Genomic DNA, 19,441 nt, shown 5'->3' on the forward strand with positions numbered 1-19,441 from the left:
AAACTGGAAACAACCCCTTTGTGTTGTCACACTGATACCTCTCCCAGGTGAGTGACCCCACCTGAGCAGGTTGTGACGCCACCTTGGTATTTGTCTCCTTTCAGACATGTAGCAGGTCCAACAGAGCACTACTTTTATGGCAGGAGGCAAACTCCCACCATTTTAGCTGGAGGCTGTAAACAGAAGATTAGATGTACTGTTTTTCTGTTCAGATACGTTCAAATATGAGGTTGCAACTGTAAAATAGTTCAAGTCTGGGCAAAATACTGTCACTACATCACGGCTTCATTTCCTCTGTCTTATCAGTGATTCTTTGTTGTTGGAAAACCATCAGGATCGTTTATGGCACAGAGGGTGAAGTCACCTGCCGATGTTTGGTCCTTCTGACCCCCACCCTACCTTGTACCACACCCTGTGCACACAAACAGACCATATCACCATTAAATGTGTGGCGAGGCGCAAGTTGTTGCGTCTCTGTCTGCACTGTGTGCTCCTTCCACTGGCTCTGATTGGTTGCGGGTTTAGGGCTGCAGTTTTCCAAAGTCTTATTGAGGTGGAATTTGTGTCCTCGTACGCGTTTGTCCAGATTGTGGACTGCTTCGAGTGGCACGCCAACCAAGTGCAGCGTGAGCTCGACAGAGGCGGCCGATTGTCCCTTCCTGGGAAAGTCAAACAGTCAAAGTCCTTACGTGTGAAACGGCACAAGTGTGTTCGTCGGCCGTCGTGTGGGAGTCGAGGACGTTGGACGCAGAGGGAAACAAACAAACCTTCATTAAATCCTGGCCGTTTCACAGACTGAGTGATTTGCAGTGCCGGGAAATATCCCGGCTCGGGATTCACACTGACTAATGCTGACCGCGAACACGTTGAACGGCCGCGCGAGACAAAATCATGGACTGCACGATTTGCCGAGCCAATTGAGGCCAACTTCACCATTTCGTCCATTTCCTTAGACCAAACGTCAGAGACCTCCTGCGACCCCCCCCCCTCCCCCGCACCCCACACCCCGTCTGATCCTCTCCACTGCAGCCAAAACGAGTCAGCTCTGCGGCTCACAGGGGACCTCGGAGAGACAGCAGAAAATTGCAGAACAAACGCAGAGACGGCGATGGAGGGGAGCAAATGTGGTCTTACGTAAAAGTCCAGATGGTCCCGGCAAGCACATGAGCGAGAAACGAGGTTGATGGAGGGGTACGAGGAGAGGAGCGTGTCTGACTGACTGAGTGACCGAGGCACAGTCGGACGTCAGGGGCCGGTCACAGTTGTAAAGTATCGGAGGAAACCTGCAAAGTCTGAGGGGGTCTGGTGAACGTTGACGCTGAAGTGGTGAACAGAAATCACGCGATCCAGTGCTTTTTTTTAAATAACGATTTGCATCCTTCAAAAGCACCAAATAAACACTGCACATCAAACGTCTTGGCATGACATTTTCTTGGCCTGTTTCTACGTCAATTATTTTTGTTCTGCATCCGGCGAGTAGGCGGATGGGGTTGGGTTGCCAGTTTGCCATTTGATGTTGTAACAAGGGTGATAAAAACAAACAGGATAAAAAAAACAATAAAAGAAATGTACCATTCTTTCACTCGGCACTCCACCGCTTCTTCTCTCGGCCCTCGCAAAGCCGCACACCTGCGAGCTGATGTAGAAGTCGTGCAGACGTGCAGCCGGTTTCGTGGCGAGATCGCACGCAGCTGCGCGTCCCACGCTCCGTTTTCCCTGCCAAAGTCAACCGCAGCCGGAGCCTCGGGAACGGCCCCCTGCTGGCGATGCCGGGACCTCCGCTGCTCACAAAGCGCAGCCACCGCTGCGGCTTCACTCTGAGCGGCTCCACGTCAACAACATGTGTTTGGCCCCCGACTTCCCGTCCGTCCCACCTGCACGACAGGGGAAGACGGTCAAAGACGCGCCGAGGGCGGCGTCTTTGTTTTGCTGCCCTGACTTTGAGTCAGGCGCAGTCGGGCTCCGAGGCTTTGGGGAAAATATGGCAACTGTTTGTTTTTGTGTCTGTGTGTGTGTGTTCGTGTGTGTGCTCCGGCGCTTGTTGCTGTGTTTGCTGCTCTTCCATCCAGCGCTCCTTAGTCACGCTTGGCGCTGCCTCAAAGACAAACTGCAGCGCCAGGCGGGTGAATCACGGAAGTTGTTTTGGTTACATTGGTTACACTTTTATTGACATTTGGGAGATTATTTTTTTCTTGTGCTGTAGACACACACACACATATATAGATTTTAATTTGGTAATGAACCAGATAACACATCTAGTGCTGAAGACTGCTCTGCCATAAAGACCACTTTTTATGGCCCATACATCAAATCCTTGGCACTAAAGGCACACCTTTAAAAATGTTTTTTTTTTTTTTTTGTTGGTCACTTGTAGGAAATTAAAAAAAAAAATTAATGGTCTGGAAGATTTGGTTTAATTTTGAGTAAAAATCTCCATTAAGTTGTGTAGGTGGCTACAGTTTAGTAGTGAACCGTAGGCAGCTTACCAGCGGCGTTGTGGAACACGTTGCACTCGGGCTCCAATCACTGCTCACCTCTGGTGCCACCCACACATCCAAGTATGGAATCATCCAGCTTCAAAACAGGCCGTTAACCTAAGACGCTGCTGACTGTGAAACCAACCTCCAGGCTTCAGAATGAGCGTTTGCAAACCAGTGGGTGACGTCCGCCCATCTTCATATACAGCCAGTGGGACAGACCCAGCAGACATTACTGAAAGACACTACTGACGTGTTTTTGTGATGGTTACCAAACGCAAATACGTTGCCAGGTTGCTTTCATCCCCCGTTGGCATCTTGAAGGTTGAGAAGTCTCCGTTCATTGTGCGTCACTCAGATTTTGAGACGTTTAGGATCGAAGCGTGTGGTACGGGACAGAATGTCACTCTCACCTTTTCCAGAGAAGTGGACATGAGGTTTTTCCTCATGAGCGAACGGTCCGCAGCTTCCTGCTTCACGTCCCCTGCCGTGCGCGCTGTGACAGAACAGCGTTTCTTGCCCGCAAATCATCATTTTCCGACAAAAAGAAATGCGACATATATTTACATTTGCTCCCTTCCGAGCGGCCTTGTCTCATTAAGAACGTGTGGCTGTTGGTTCATCAGGCCTTCACCAGCCAGGCTGCCAGACGCAGATAACATAGGAGGGTTTTCATGAACAGGCTGGGTGTTTTCCATAAATTCACTGAAGCCACAGCCGTCGGCATGTGCACTGCTTTTCAAAACATGAGTCTGAAAACACAAGTAAAAGATGTTAACGAGTTCCTTTATGAATAATTATTTTTTTTAACAAAACCTTGACATTTCTCAAAAAGCTCCCCCCCCGCCCTTTTTTTTTTTTTTTTAATAAATGTTTTTTTAGATGTCGTAAATATGAATAAATGGCAAGAAGGCAAAAGTGATCAAAGCTCAGTAGTCTGGAAGAGCACGAGTGTTTTCATGAACTCACACACGCGCGCACACAGCTGAGGTTAAAGAGGAGGTCAGGAGAGATGAACCATCTGATGCCAGCATATGGAGTGATGGAGGGAGGAGAGGAGACGAGTGCAGGAGCTGAAATCAGGACGACATGACCAACTGCTCTTTAGGCCCTCATTTCACTTTGCATCTTATTTGCTCGGCTGCACTCACTTGATGCCAGACTTTATTTTTACAAAAATATTTAAAGGCAACGAGCGATAAGTTTTCAGTTTGTTTATTTGCCTCTGTGTGGCCCTAGCAGCCTTTATCCTTCTTTGTAATTATTATATATATTTATTTGAAACAAAGCTGTTACACGTTAAAGTAAAGAAGGAGACAAAAGCTGTGATTTCAGGACAGAATTAGAATATTCAAGATTCGTTTTTCCCCTCTGTTTCTGTTGTATATTTACTATTAATCCACAAATTAGAGCTTTTAACCTATTTTCAGATCTTTATATTTTTTTTCATAATCCCTTCATTTTCATAATGAAGGGGCCTCGCACGATGAATAATTTCCCCAAAAGATCCACAAGAAAACAGAATACTCAACCTTCTGTTTACAGCCTCCTGCGGATTTATGCTCTCTGCACGTTGGGAAGGGGACAGAAACAGGGTGGTGCCAGGGGGCGGAGCTAACACCTGGGTTTTGTGGTCGCTAAACTGGGAGAGGAGTGAGTGAGGCACCGGTGGCCCTTTGTGATGTCACACAATGACACGTGAGACCACTGGCAGTAGTGAACCTGGATCCTGACTGAATATCTGCCCTTTTTCCCGCAGAATGGAGCCGTTCCGGGCGAGCCAGCAAAGAAGGCGGAGGTCTCGCGAAGGGGCCACTGGGGGAACCAGATCGAGTTCGTCCTCACAAGCGTGGGCTACGCCGTGGGCCTGGGCAACGTCTGGAGGTTCCCCTACCTCTGCTACAGAAATGGAGGAGGTATGCTTTTTGACTGGCCAGGTGGAGGAAGAGGAGGGTGTGGGCCACTGATTGGTTTGGAGAGAAATTGAGATGAAGGGAGGAAGGTGCGGTTCAGACATCAACGGGATTGTCGTCATTAAAGGCGTAATGTGAAAATATCAGCCTGGACTCTGGAGAGACTGCAAGAGGCTCAGAGACGAAGACGGTCTAGGATGCTGAAGGCAGCATCTTTGTTTGGCCACCCTGACATTAAGTCAGGCACAGTCGTCTCCATAGCTTTGCTGATAATATGGCAGGTGTGTGTGTGTGTGTGTGTGTGTGTGTGTGTGTGTGTGTGTGTGTGTGTGTGTCACATTATGGTTATATTATGGGTTTTGGGAAAAACAAATTCTGCATGTAAACACAGTTAAGCAAGATCTCCTACACACAGACACACACACACACACACTCACACTCTCTGTTTGAATCAGCACATGTACCGGGAACAGGTTGTGTTCCGTTCTGATGTGTGGGTGTGTTTTGCCACGAACTGAATTGCAGTTTGAACTGCGGACTGAACTGCACTACACAGCGTCTTCCAAAACCGCACACTTTCCGTATCACTCTTGAAGTGAGGTGGTTCCCCTGCCGACGCTACACCTCGCAGCCGCCCAGAGCGGACGTGAAACTCGCGTCACCCTCAGCGTGTGCGCCGCGGCTCGGACCCAAAACGACTCAGAGTTTTGCTCGAAATGGAATGGAAGGCGCTGAAGTGTGCGACCGTGCCGTTGCCCCCGCTGTGTTTTTTTCTCTGCGGCTCTCGGGCCGGCGTGTTTACATTGCGGATGTTTGGCTTGGCGTTATGCGTGCGGCAGTGTGCTGCATGTAGGCCGTGCATTAACGCAAACACAGCTGCGAGTGGAGCGGCCGGCGGTACGAGCTTCACCAGCCTTGCGTCAGAGCAGGGCGATAAGGTGTCGTTCCTTCGCGTTATCAGCCGGTTGCATTGACCTAATTCACACACACACACACACACACACACACACACACACACACACACACGCGCGCGCACGCATTCCCCTATAGATGGCGGTCTGGTTCCTGGTCCAGTCTGAACCACCGGAGAGTTTCTGCACCGCTGAACAGACTCAGCTGCACGCTCGCTGCCCTCTCCGGGGACACAAGTGCAGCAGATGAGCCTTTTTTATTGTCATTTTTTTTCCAAGTGTCCATTTCCACATCTTTGGTCTTCATGCCAAATTCCAGAGGAGCAGCGTCCCATCACAGTGTATTCAATTCAAGTTTTTCATGATTTTGTTGTTGTGCCTTCCAAATGTTTTGGAAGAGTGACCTATACAGAAACAAGGTTAAGGCAGGCGGTTGAGAAGGGGTTTTTCTTCGAGGTACCAGTGCCCCCTTGTGACATCACAAAGGGGATGGCTCCCACAACACAGCAACGGTTTATTTTTAGCATGCGGGCAGAGAAAAGGGAACCAGCCAAAGGAAATGACAGACTTTCTTGATTCACTGGAAGCGCTGGTGAAGTGACATTCAGGTGTTTTGTTACGACAACGCACTCCTGCACATGTCACGTAAAACTTTTACATACCACCCCTTTGTGAAAGAGCGAACTCTGTGTGTAATCAAATTTTTTTTTATGACGTGACTTGTGTCCTTTGTCTTTGTTGGCGCCTGCCGACTGCCTTCATGTAATGCAACTCGCTCAGAATTTATGTGACATAGCCGAAGCATTTTTCTGCCCGACAACACTTACATGCACAATCTCCCAGTTCCAGAGATTGCCTGACTCTCCCTGATCTGCGTGACCAAGTGTATGTTCCTCCTGCCCACAGGTGCCTTCATGTTACCTTACTTCATCATGCTGGTGTTCTGCGGCATCCCCCTCTTCTTCCTGGAGCTGTCCTTTGGCCAGTTCGCCAGTCTGGGCTGCCTGGGAGTCTGGAAGATCAGCCCCATGTTCAAAGGTCAGCCACCAGCATTTGTGGGACAAAACCCATTTTCTTACAATGTGTGTTCGTACTTTTTCTTAAAGAAATCACATCAAGCAAATAAATTGTGATGGTTTGCACGACTTTCCCCGCCCACGTGCCAGACTCGGTGCCAAACAGCCCATTGAAAATGGCTAAAGTGGAAGAAGAACCTGCAGTGATGTTGGTTGACTCAGTATGTCAGTCAGTACGTCCTGTGAAAGAACCTGTGGTCAACGGTCATTGGGCTGTTGACCCCCGTTGACCAAATTAAAAATACCACAAACTGGTCCTAAACTAACCAAAGAGTGGCTAGCACTTGATTTCATCCAGCAGGAGTTTATTACACATCTGCCCTAATATAGGTGCATCTACCGTCCCACCACACTGAGGAATAAGAGCCACCTGACCTCACGTCAGCAGTGATTTATGCACACTCGTGTCCCCAAACATGCCTTAAGTTTTGTAACCAGTTGTACCATCAAACGTCCTCCAGGTGTGGGCTACGGCATGATGGTGGTGTCCACCTACATCGGCATCTATTACAACGTGGTCATCTGCATCGCCTTCTACTACTTCTTCATGTCCATGACCAACCTGCTGCCGTGGACCTACTGCAACAACCCCTGGAACACGCCCGACTGCAGCGGCGTGGTGGGCGGCGGCCCGACGCTCAACGGCAGCCTCGCTAACGCGACCAGAGCCGTGGCGGCCGGCGTGTCCGAGGTGGTCAACCAAACCAAGCGGACCAGCCCCAGCGAGGAGTACTGGAAGTAAGGAGGCGTCGGTTTGTGGCAGGTTTTCTAAATGACGGAGAGGTGATTTCAGTCGAGCCAAACTCGGGTTTGATTCTCCCGTTTTGAGTCCATAGCATTGACGGGGTTGGTCCTGTTGCTGGAATTCAAATGTTACATTTACTACACACATAAATCCAGTTTAAGCCAGAATCTGATGCAGGAAGGTTTTAAAATGAAAGTAACTTTACACGTAACTTTATTGATCCTTTCAGAGTTCAGTGTCCTCAAGGGAAATTAACATTCTAGTAGTTTCAAGAAGTTCTGAAAACACAAGCAGAGGTGAAAGACACCTCAAATAATGCATCACTAGACATTTAAATCATTCAAAAACAGGGAAGACCTTGGCTGTCAGGTTTTCTTGGCGTGTGTGTCACATGCAGGGCTGCCTGAACAGTTTGAAGCCTGACAGTGATATAGGTTTTGTATTTTTGTTTCTGTTTTTTTTGGGGGGGGGGAATGAGGGTTTGCTGCCAGTCAAACCACTCTAAACGTCTGTTTCTCCAAGGCACTACGTTCTGAACATCTCCGACGACATCGGGAACTTGGGAGAGGTGCGACTCCCCATCCTGGGCTGCCTGGCCCTGTCCTGGGTCGTCGTCTTCCTCTGCCTCTTCAAAGGCGTCAAGTCGTCCGGAAAGGTCCGTCAAGGAGCGGCAACGTGCCTCAAGACTTCCAAGATCAAGATCTTCAGAAGATCCGCTCTGATCTGACCTACTGCCCGTGTGTGTTCCAGGTGGTGTACTTTACGGCCACGTTCCCTTACGTGGTTCTCACCATCCTCTTCATCCGGGGCATCACCCTGGAAGGAGCCGTCAACGGCATTATGTACTACCTGACTCCACAGTGGCAGAAGATCCTGGACGCCAAGGTACACTCAGGCAGCAGCGAGTAGACGTGCGGCTGAAAGTAGAAAAGGCGTTGTTGTTTCTCTTTTGTTTCTTTTCTTGTGGGTCAGTGTTGGACTGAACGCGTCTGTCGCCGCAGGTGTGGGGAGATGCAGCCTCGCAGATCTTCTACTCGCTTGGCTGCGCTTGGGGAGGTCTCATCACCATGGCGTCCTACAACAAGTTCCACAACAACTGTTTCAGGTTGGTCCTGGTCGCTCTCAACACAAAATGCCACGTTGACGGTTTAATAATCTGATATTTTATCGTGGCACTGAGATTTTAGACCACTTGAGACTTGAGTCCCTTAAAGCAGGACGTTCCTTGTGGCGAAGTTTGTTTATTTCAGGGCTGGGGACTGAGCTGAGCAGTCAGCCGGCTCCCCGTGAACAGTACAGATCTCTGAGACGGCCTGGTCAAGGTCTGCTGTCAGCCGGAAGTAAACACAGAGGGGCGCTGCTCAGTTTTCTACTCTGCTATTGGCTGCCCTCAGACTGTGAGGCTGGAGTCTGTTGGGCTCTTCAGGCTTTCTGTCGATTGTGTTTGTTTTTAAGAAGTGCCTTCTTAGTCCTCAAGAAAATCAGTTTGTTTTTAACTGGACAGATTAAAACCAAAGTGTGAGTTATTACCTACTGGGAAAACTGGGTTATTTTTCAGAATCCGGCTGAAGTTCGGTGATTTCATCAGCTTAAGCATTGTTAAAAAAAAGTCTTATTAAATATATATAAAAAAAAAAAAGATTTCGTATTTTATAATTTCTGTATTTTGCATTCGTGTCTCCGGTGATTAAATATAAAGAAAACCTCCAGAAAACTGCACGTCAAGCCCTTTGTTTGCAGTTTCCTACTAAAACTGTTGCTTATTGGACTGTTGGTGTCTTGGTGTCATCACATACCTGGGAGGGGTATTAGAGCCCCTCTGAAAGTCAGGAAAGAGGACTGACTTTCAGAACTGTTTGTTGGAACTATCAGATAAAGCAAAAGATGGATTGTTTGCAATCTCGGTGAGTTCACTGACAGGGCAGACAGAGATTACTGTCGGAGGACATTGGTACAGTGAACTTTGGGTCTCTTTGGGAAAAGAAAAGTGCATTGATGATGATATAAAAGGGGTAAAAAAAAAAAAAAAGAAAAACTTGTGAAGGGAAGTTCACAAGAATTGAACTTCCCTTCAGAAGAAACATGCCAACATCTGGCTGTTTGCAACTCTGGCCACAGTCACACCATCTCTCCTTATCTCAGGGGCTGCAGCAGGAGCTCTGTGTGGAGGCGAAGAGAAAGAAATTGGAGAATTTGAAGAATTAATCTTTGAAAATAAAAAAAGAATTTATGGAAAAGTGCAAAATTGGTAGCCGGAACAACATTCGTTGAACATGTGATGTTTGTGTAATATCAACTTTTACGTTTTTATCACGGCAGTGTTAGGAGGACTTCTTCCTCCACCTGGCCACTTGACTGAGGTAGTTTATCAGCCACTTGATGAAATGGCATCTAATCCCCTCCATTTTTGGGTTGGTTGGTTGGTGAACATTTTTTTTTTTTTTTTAAAGAAGGTTTAAGGTTTTAAGGTTTCCGTTAAGATGGAAAGCAGGCTGCAGTGGGAAGTTGAAAGCGCCCCGTCTGCTCACTTCAAGGCCGTACTGGACTGTGAGGTGAGGCCAGGAGGGCCACAGATAATGTTTTTTCTCCCAGATTTGTGTTGAGAGGCTGGTAGAAAGCCAGCGAGAACCTGGGGAGGAGATAAAGACGGAGGGACAGAGGAGGCGATAAGGCGGACGCAAAGATTTAATTTTACTCTGCGGAGTTTGACCACACACGCCGACAGAATGTGGGCGTTTTGCCCCGGGTTTGGGGAGGGTGGGGGCAAGTGGAGAGGATGAAGATATGATTTGTTCCCCTGCCAGCAGCTTGCCGCTATCTGCGCAGGCAGCTGCACGGCGGCCTAATCAGCTTGAGCGCCGCAGCCACGTCCCAGTGGAGTCGCTGCGGGCTCGGCGGCAACACTGCCGGCCGCCCGGACGACGGCGGCGGCAGCGGGGACACCTGATTAGTGGGCCTGTGAGGAGCCAGGACTGACTGGCAGCAAAGTCATCAAAAGGCATCTCCCGCGATTGCAAAACACGATTCCACCGAGGCCGGGCCTCGGCGCGCAGGACGCAGGTATTTCCCGAGGAAAGTCACGTTTTGAGAGGAGGAGGAGGAGGAGGAGGAGGAGGACGAGGAGGAGGAGGCGGCGGCAGAGCCGTCAGCGCACTCGACTGGAGTCCAAGCTACAGTGCGAGGATCAGCCTTTCGTCTCGTTCATGGCTTGGGAGCGAAAAAAGGGGAGACTGGATAATGAACTCGCTCCAGATGGTCAGGAAATTAAACAGTCGTTAAAAACAAATAAAAAAAATACTCCCAAACAACAGGCGTGTGTGCGTCTGGAGGGCCCCCGGCTGCTTGGTTTGTGTTGCTTTCTTTCGCCGGTTCCATCACTTGATTTAAATTGGACTTGCATTGCAAGCAAAATGTTTCCCAGGTGTGAAATGATGATATTCACCAAAAAGAAGCAGAACCGTATTTTGCCACTAATTTGTTGTGGATGTGTATTAAGAAATCAAACAGGGCTTTATTGCATCATTGCTGTTATGATGATGTATTTTTTTTTTTTTTTTATGAGAGTGTAATTCGGGGCTGAGCCTCAGCGAAGTCCTGCTCAAATCCGAGCAAGTCTTTGCAAGGCGAAGACTCGATTGTATTTTTGTAAGGTTTATTATTATTATTAACAGTTCGGCTTCGAACCTCATTTTGACCCCCTTAACCTACTCCAAAAGTCACTAAATCTGGCACGCAGGTAGAAAGTCGCGAAAAATTTGATAAAATGAAGATTAAAAGGCAAAAGTCCACTCTCTAGCGCCTCCTAGAGGCGTCCAAACATTTTAACTGGCGTAAAAAAATTAGAAATGGCGCAAGCTTCCACTAGGAAAGTCAAAAAAATATGGGGGAAAATTCCACGCGTTCGTCTCGTCAAGCCCGACATTTCGTACGCTCTAACTTTTGTCGCCCGACAAACAGGAAGTGAGTTATTTCCTTTTATTTTGCCTGTTTTTGCCCTTTTTGGAAAACTTTTTCCTTCTAGGAAGGTCGTAGAGACATGGGGCCAACACCCACGGGTGCGGGCAATTGGGTGGTATTTGCTGATATGCTGACCTTTGACCCCAGACAAACCGGAAGTGAGCTATCGTCACTTCTTTGGAATAGAGGGAAAACACAAGGCTCAGAAAGCGCAAGTCCGAAGGGCTTCAAAATTCAGTATGACATAGACTGGACCTTCAATCCAAAGAATCATCAAAAAAAAATTGGAATTTTCAAACCGTTTTCGTGCCTCTAGCCTCCTCTAGGAAGGTCGAAATGACATGGGACGAAAACCCACGCGTTCCTTGGATAGAGACCTACATTCTGACACCCTGACCTTTGACCCCTGACAAACCGGAAGTTAGCTATTTTCACTTGTTTGAAATAATCCACAATCACAGAACTCAACAACCGTGAATGCTGCAAGGTTCAAGCCTTTTGTATTACACAGACCAGACTGTCAGAAGGTCAACGTAAAAAGAATGGTCCGGATGCGTTGCACCGTTTTCATTTTATAGCCCTTTAAAGTTGATGCATGTGAAAATTGAACTCAATGAAAAAAACACATAGGAAAACGAAAAATGCACCTAGCGCCCTCTAGGAACATCGAAAAATTGTGCAACAAAAACCCACGCGTCTCATCAAGCTCTACGTCGCGTACACTCTAATTTTTAAAATTCCACAAACAGGAAGTGAGATATTTGAAATTCTCCCCCAACGAAAAAAAAAAGAGTCAGTTTTGTCACTCACCACGCCTACACCGTTATTCACACCCCAGATAACTATATATAGTTAGATTGCTGAAGCCCTTAGCTAAAAGATGATACCAATATCTTTTGTGTAGACGCCTAAATGGCTGAGTTCTAAGCTTAGATGTCCAAGGTGGTAAAAGCGGAAAAAGCGGAGCTAGCGGAGCTGGAGGCGCTAACTGTGCTGCTGCAGGTTGGGTGCTCTGTTTCAACACACACACACACACACACACACACACACACACACACACTATACTGTAAATGGCCGCAGTTTCCTTCACAAAAGTGCTACAGACGTCATTCAAACATCCACGTGTTTGTCTCATCAAGACCTATATTTTACATTTGACAGCCACTTCAAAAAAAATGCAAGTAAAAAATATGCATCATTTGCATACAAAGGCATATGATGATTACACCTCTCCTCCCTCTTTTTCAACACACAAATGGCTGCAGTTTCCTTTAGAAAAAAGATACAGACGTCATTCAAACATCCACGTGTTTGTACATCAAGACCTATATTTTACATTTGGGGGTCAATTGCGGGTGTCATCGGGGGTCATCAGGGGTTGCAGCTTTAATTATTATTATCATTTGGTTAAAAGGATGGCGGATTTGAACGTGGTTTGTTTATTGTTGGCTCTGATAAGGATCCAGAGAAAGAAAGACACCAACAAGAGTGAAGCCATCAGTCATTTGGTTATTAATCCCCCAATTTAATTATAAATATCTCATTTCAAAGACTTGCACCCAAAAGTCTTGTTCCACAAAAGATGACAGTGAGTGAATAAGCCAAGCGTTGTGTTGTTCCCACTGCCACACTGCATTCCGGGACTAAGGGAGCTGGTCGGCACTGGACTTCGACTTTGAATTTTTTTTTTTTATTTCTAAATGCCTTTAAGCAGCCGACCATGTTTATGTTTATTTCCCCACACAGGGACAGCATCATCATCAGTGTGACCAACTGTGCCACCAGCGTGTACGCCGGCTTCGTCATCTTCTCCATCCTGGGCTTCATGGCGCACAACCTGAACGTCCCCGTGTCCGAGGTGGCCGACCACGGCCCCGGCCTGGCCTTCGTGGCTTACCCAGAGGCCCTGACGCTGCTCCCCATCTCCCCCCTGTGGTCGCTGCTCTTCTTCTTCATGCTCATCCTCCTAGGGTTGGGCACTCAGGTGAGGCCAGGGAACAGCGTCACGTTGATGTCCGATGACGGGAGTGTCAGAATTCCTGGAACTTCTGTCTGATTATTTCAATTTTTTTCCCCCCACTTTTCCAAATTAGGTTAATGTAGGTGCCACAGAAGGCAGAGTGGCTGCCTCGATTTAAAAAAAATAAAATAAAATAAAAAAAAACAAGAAATTGAAATGTGTGTTTAAAGACCGTTCACTATTGAGTTCTACAGTCTGATCTCTGATCTCCTCCTGCTCTGCAGTTCTGCCTGCTGGAGACTTTGGTGACGGCCATCGTGGATGAGATCGGGACCGACTGGATCATCAAAAACAAGACCATCGTCACACTGTCGGTGGCCATCGTCGGATTCCTGCTGGGCGTGCCGCTGACCACTCGGGTGGGTCACCTGACCGAATGAGAGAAAGACACAAGACTGAAAAAAAAAATCTATATAGGATACACCATCATAAAAAAAATAACACAATGCAGAAATAATTAGGAAAACACAACCCCACCCCCGTCCACTCATTCCGCTGCTCTTCTCCTCTGTGCAGGCTGGAATCTATTGGTTGCTGCTGATGGACAACTACGCTGCCAGTTTCTCCTTGGTCATCATCTCCTGCATAATGTGTATTTGCGTTATGTATGTCTATGGTGAGTGCAGTTCTCAGTTGATTCCGTTCAGGGAGTTGCATATCTCACTCACTCAAGCCACGCTGACACGGTTTTGATTCATCAGGAGAGGAATGGAGAGAAGGATGACAAAGCGGCTGAATTGTGCCTCTAAATGTAACCTTATTAGTAAAGGTTGCCAGGTTGTCAGTGTTGAATTCAAATGGCCAAATGCATGTGAAGGATACCAGACTCCCAAGTTTTCAAGACCTGATCTCTAAAAAGGCCAAAGTAGCAGCCTCTCTTTTAAAAATAACACTTCATGTCTGAGACAGCAAATTCTTCCAGGCCTTAAGACTGTTGGGCCAAACTTGTCACCAGAGCAGCCGGATATCTCCCCACGTCGGCGCCCGTCTCAGCATCAGCACTTTGAGATACGCAGAGTAGCTAATCTGCTCACAGCCGTCAGGGAATTTACGGGCTGGCAACTCCTTTCTAGTTTAGCAGTCTTGTTGGGGGGAGAGCAGATAAATCTCCCGCTAACATGAGCGAGGAAGGGAAGCTGCTGCCCGAGAATCTCGGCGGTCGCGCTGGCCGTGGAGTACGGCGGCATCACCGGGGGTCGGACTTCTCACAGTCCTGTGCCAAAAAAAATCTCCAGTCAGAATGGTTTTTCAGGAGTATGAATGGACCAATCAGCATTGGTCTCCCAAGTGGCTCTGAATTAGCAGCAGGTTCGGTTAAACTCGGCAGAAGATCGCGGCTCCCCGCGAGGCAGTGGAGCGTGTCAGTGGCTGCTAGAGAGAAGTTATTTGATTGACGCTCTGGTTGATTTGATTCATCACAGGGTTTTAATGGGCCGTTTGCCTTCCGAACAGTCTCTATGAGCTCTTCACCACATGGACGTGTGATCTCTTTTGACTTTTTTGTCTAGTTCCTCTCAGTGTTGAGAATCAGAACCAATGGAACAGGGGTGTCACGCGTACGGCCCGTGAGCCGGATCAGGCCTGCGAACGGGGTTCTTCTGGCCCGCGAGATGATTTTGCAAAGTATAAAAACCAGCTGCAATTTTTCAGTGAACGAAAACTGCTGTTCTAAATGTATCCACTTGATGTCGCAACATCGTTTCTGCTTTGCAAAAAAAAAACTTCATACCGGGGCCGAGCAAGTCGGCCCCAGCGCAGCCACTCTGAAGCTACGCTGTCTTTCTACCTACACTATCACGTCTCCTATTGGCTACCCTCATTGCCCCAGAATGTCTCGGTCCAAACAGAGGAAGTGGATGCAAAGTGCTCCAAGAACACGACCAAAGTAAAACAAAGAAAACAATCTGAAGTTGATGTTGTTTTTATGTTATTGTTACCATACCATGATTTCACCGGTCCAGCCACTTGGGAATAGATGGTGTGGACAGTGAGCTAAAATGAGTTTGACACCCCTGCAATAGAAGAATCGTCGCCTTAACTGCCTGCACATGTCCGATGTTGAGAACCTGACGTGTGATTGTCGCCTGGCAGGTCACAGGAACTACTTCAGGGACGTGGAGATGATGCTGGGCTTCCCTCCTCCCCTCTTCTTCAAGGTGTGCTGGAGATTCGTGTCGCCCGTCATCATCAGCGTAAGTCTACCAACCCCCCGCTGGAGGGTCCATCCAGTGGGTCCAAACATTCAGCGGGTTCAAAACATGGAATGTTTGCAGAAATGCGGCGTTTCTAAACTTTCCCCGCCGTTGCTGACGTGCGCTCGTCAGCGCTGACCTATATTTGCTTTTGCCGTCATCGCTAATCTGTCCTCCCGACTGCTGGCTCTGTTTCCAGTAGGAACTAAGCAGATCTCTCCGACTGGGAAACCAACACATGCGGCTGCGACCGATGGTATTTCCCTGGCAGGCAGCAGCAGCATTAGTCCGCTAAGCCGCCGGGCCGACCAAGAAACTCATTGTTGTGGATTATTGGTTTGATTTCACTCCTCAGACTAATGCGCTGCGCTTAAACAGCCGTCGGGACGACACGTGACTCATGAACATAATGATTTTCATACCTCAATAAATAAAACGGGAAAAAAAAATCAGTGTGCTGAAATCTGGAGCGGCTTTAATTGAGCAATTTCATTTAAAAACAAACAAAAAAAAAAAGCAGCGCAGTTCCAGCTTCCCCAGCGCCTCTTTGTTTAGAGGGATTGTGAGCCACAATGTGAAGGGATTTGTCACAGTAGTTACAGCACGACGGTATGAAGTAGCGTATATCATAGGGCGTAATGCCGTTAAAGGATCTCAAATGCCCTGTTTACAGCCCCTCGCCGGGGCTTTGCCGGATGCTTTGATGCCTTGTTTGGCCTCTAGTGGTCTCAACCAGCTCTTGGTGCCCTTGATGTCACAAAGTGTGTGGAAGACATTTCTGTGGGGTTCACTGACAGGATGGACACAGATTACTAGAGAACATTGGCAGAGTGGATTCTGAGTAATAAATCAAAATCATTTCAATCTAAATTATTTCTCTTCCATGGTGCGTCCAACCCGCTCCCTCCTCTTCATCATGCCCCTTTGTCTTGTCACCTCCCCAGTTCATCCTGATCTTCACGGTGATCCAGTACAAGCCCATCACCTACAACGACTACGTCTACCCCGGCTGGTCCCTGGCCATCGGCTTCTTCATGGCTATGTCCTCGGTGGTCTGCATACCCATTTACGCCCTCTACAAGATCTCCCGGTCCCCTGGAGCCACCTTCAGAGAGGTGAGACCGCCGCACCCTCAAATGGAATCGGTTGCATGTACTGTGATATTTTGTTTTCCTGCTCGTGAGGTCAGTTGATCACAGTGGGGTCTTAAAACACCAGCGTAATGTTGACAGAGCCCAGGGTGTCGCCTCCCTGCTGGTGTGTATGTGCATGACAGCTAAATTTACAACACTGTCACTAAACTCTGCTGATGTTGGTCGACGAGGGGGAAAATGATGAATTACCAAGCGTCGGTCAGCAATGTCTCAGTCTGAGTGACTGAACTGCAGTGGGACCGCTGGTCAAAGTGTAACTGTCAGAGCCACTGGAGGTCTTAATGATCAGAAAGTATATCGTTAGCCTCATAGCATAGTTGCCTAAGTCATGTTTGAACTTTTTTGGAAAACAAGCACATTGGTGAAGTTAGTTGAAGTTAGTTCGATATAACAATTTGGCCAAAAAAATGACTGAGGCAATTCTGCTATTAGGCTAACAATATGGGTGGACTGTATTGGATTTTGTTTTTTCTACACACTCAGTTTGAAAGACAAATAATTATCTCGCCATTAGAATAAACTATTATTATCACTACTGTTATTTCATAGTATGTGAAGCGGAAAAACGATATGAAATGAATCAAATGAAAAAGATGTCTGTATGTCCGCCTGGGCAACGTCGAGTGAAGTGGCTCAGATTCCGACATGTGGCCGACTCGTCATCATCTCGTCATCATCTCGTCATCTCCCGCCGCTCTGACCCACCATTGCGTGTTTTCCACCACCAGCGGTTGAAGAGCGCTTGCCGCCCGGATCCAACGTGGGGCCCCACCCTCCAGGAGCACCGAACAGGCCGCTACGCGCCCTCGGAGGACACCCTGGAGGCCTGCTCCCTCAAGGAGGAGCTGAAGGAGGAGGAGAAGGAGAAGGAGAAAGAGAAGGAGAAAGAGAAGGAGAAGGAGAAGGAGAGCAAGGACGAAGTCAGCCTCACCATCCAGGGAAGCAACGGCTCCACCAACACACACAGCAATCCCAACCCCAGCGCGTAGATGGCGCCGCGCCACGCAGCGCTCGCCCTCGTCACTTCTTCCTCCTCCTCTTCTTCTTCTTCCGACCCGGCCTTTCTCCTCCCCACCGGTCTGTTCCTCACCCTGCTTTCCCACGGTCCTCTGTGGGGGAGATCCCATTTGCTGGAGACCCTTACATATTGTAAGGGCTTATTTTATCGACCCTAACCTCCTCTGATCTACCTGAGTGTTGTTCTCGAGATAAAAGAAGTAGTAGAAGAAAACTAAGCGATCGGGTGGGAAAACAAAAAACAAAAAACAAAACAAAAAAAAAATTGGGTGTTCAGCCAAAAGATTTTTTTTTTTCAGTGTGTTTGTGCGTGTGGGTGGCTTGTTAATTTAATAATGCAGTTTTTATTTCTCTCCTTTTTATTTTGTAAAACGTGTATATGTCATCCTCATATGTAGTTAGAGGTCCAGTCGCTCGTGAAGCTGCATGTGTGTGTGAGCGTGGGTGTGTATTTTGTGCATGCAGCGACGTAGAGACACACACACACACACACACACGCCGTTCTCTTCCATCCTCGGTAGCCGGGTGGACGCGTGCCGTGACTTCAGTGTGGGCGCAGTTTGCCTGCGGTGGCCGTCGGCGCCACACGGGGGCGCTGAAGTCGTCTTAGGGGGCCAGAAACAACACTCATGAATACAAACAATTGTGCATCTCACACAACACGCGGTGACCTCAGCACCAGTTGATCTCAGCTTAAGACGAAGCCTGTTGTGGTGTTCCCCCCCACCCCCCACCCCCCTCTCCTGCCCCCCACCCCCCCACCCCCTCACGCTGCCTGCTTGTTTGTTTCTAGAAAAGATTCTGCAGTTGGTGCAGCAGGGGCGGCGGCTCACGGCAAGAGCTGCAGAACCTTGGTTTGAACTGAGGCTGCGTGACACAGTGAGCTGCGCGTATTTGTGCATCGTCAGCATTTTACACTCGGGTTAGGATGGGACCTTTTAAGAGATGTTCTGGGATTTTAAAAAAAAAAAATACAAATTTGCAGTCTTACTTGTATGAGGCGCGTGGTGGTGCAAGTCCGTCGCATCTTCCCCCTACAAGGTGAGACGGCTCAGAGTCGCTGCAGCAAAGTTTGTATGTGCGTTGCAGACTTGAGGAAGAAAACAACCTGGTCTCTTTATAAAATAATATGCGTGAACAATTTACAGTGGTCAATGCACATTACGTGAAAATCCCCTACAAATAGCAAGACTTTAAGGAGGAAAAGTAAAGCTCTGCAACTTCCCCTTTTGCGTTCACGTTTATATCAACCTTGGTTTTTTTGGGGGGGGCCTGGTTGTTCTCGTGAAGTCAGCCCAATGACGCAGGTTGATTGCATCCACTTGCAGCAGATAGGATAGGTATACTTGACTGACAGGCGCCTCATGCAACTTCACTCCAAGCGGCAGGTTGTCAACATCGCCGGCGGAAGCCTCGTCTGTAACCAAATCAAATGCATCGCAAACGCATCTCGCCACACTCAGCGGCCGGATGCAGCAACTCTTGTTGTTGACGGCCGTCTTCCTCTCAAGTCTTCCAGGCGTTTTCTTCGTTATTTGTTGGAGAAGTGCATCCTGGGACGCGGTGTGCGACGTCTCCCGCTCTGGGCCCTTTAACCAAAACCACCACCCGAGTCACCCGAGTGTCGTCCCGTGTTTTTTTTTTTTTTTTGTTTGTTTTCTTTGGTACTTAACAAAACACTGTGGAGAGACCAGAATGGTCTGCGGAACCTTTAACGTGCACGCGTGCACACATCCTGAAGCTGTGATTGGTGAGGAGTCGGCGAGAAGAGTAGCGCAGCTCATTCCTGCAAGGATTCAGCATTTAAAAAAAACAAAAAAACAAAAAATAAAAAAACAGTATAAATCAATATAAAGGAATTATGTAGTTAAATGTAGCTGTATAGAATCATTCTCTCAGTAGAATTATCCTTTTTACCTCTGATTATTGTATAGTAACTTAGTAAATAGTTATAAAGACAGCATAAGTTTATTTTGTAC

The 19,441-nt window shown here is 47.9% G+C and overlaps 1 protein-coding gene across 3 annotated transcripts in view; it reads left to right on the top strand.

Moving 5' to 3' along the window:
* slc6a9 (solute carrier family 6 member 9) overlaps positions 1–18,211 on the top strand; it is a 52,797-nt gene extending 34,586 nt beyond the window's left edge. For all 3 annotated transcript variants that reach the window (XM_076022293.1, XM_076022294.1, XM_076022291.1), the window contains 12 exons: positions 4,237–4,393; positions 6,208–6,339; positions 6,839–7,115; positions 7,645–7,777; positions 7,873–8,007; positions 8,124–8,227; positions 12,826–13,063; positions 13,324–13,458; positions 13,616–13,715; positions 15,191–15,291; positions 16,236–16,406; positions 17,174–18,211. In XM_076022293.1, the coding sequence (XP_075878408.1) occupies positions 4,237–4,393; positions 6,208–6,339; positions 6,839–7,115; positions 7,645–7,777; positions 7,873–8,007; positions 8,124–8,227; positions 12,826–13,063; positions 13,324–13,458; positions 13,616–13,715; positions 15,191–15,291; positions 16,236–16,406; positions 17,174–17,434 (1,944 nt within the window). In that variant the 3' untranslated portion in view covers positions 17,435–18,211. The remainder of the gene's footprint in view (positions 1–4,236; positions 4,394–6,207; positions 6,340–6,838; positions 7,116–7,644; positions 7,778–7,872; positions 8,008–8,123; positions 8,228–12,825; positions 13,064–13,323; positions 13,459–13,615; positions 13,716–15,190; positions 15,292–16,235; positions 16,407–17,173) is intronic.
* Positions 18,212–19,441: the final 1,230 nt, after the last annotated feature.

Source organism: Nelusetta ayraudi, unplaced genomic scaffold (assembly GCF_046127955.1).
Source record: "Nelusetta ayraudi isolate G7.1 ecotype Tasmania unplaced genomic scaffold, CSIRO-AGI_Nayr_v1 ptg000011l, whole genome shotgun sequence".
NCBI classification, from domain to species: domain Eukaryota; kingdom Metazoa; phylum Chordata; class Actinopteri; order Tetraodontiformes; family Monacanthidae; genus Nelusetta; species Nelusetta ayraudi.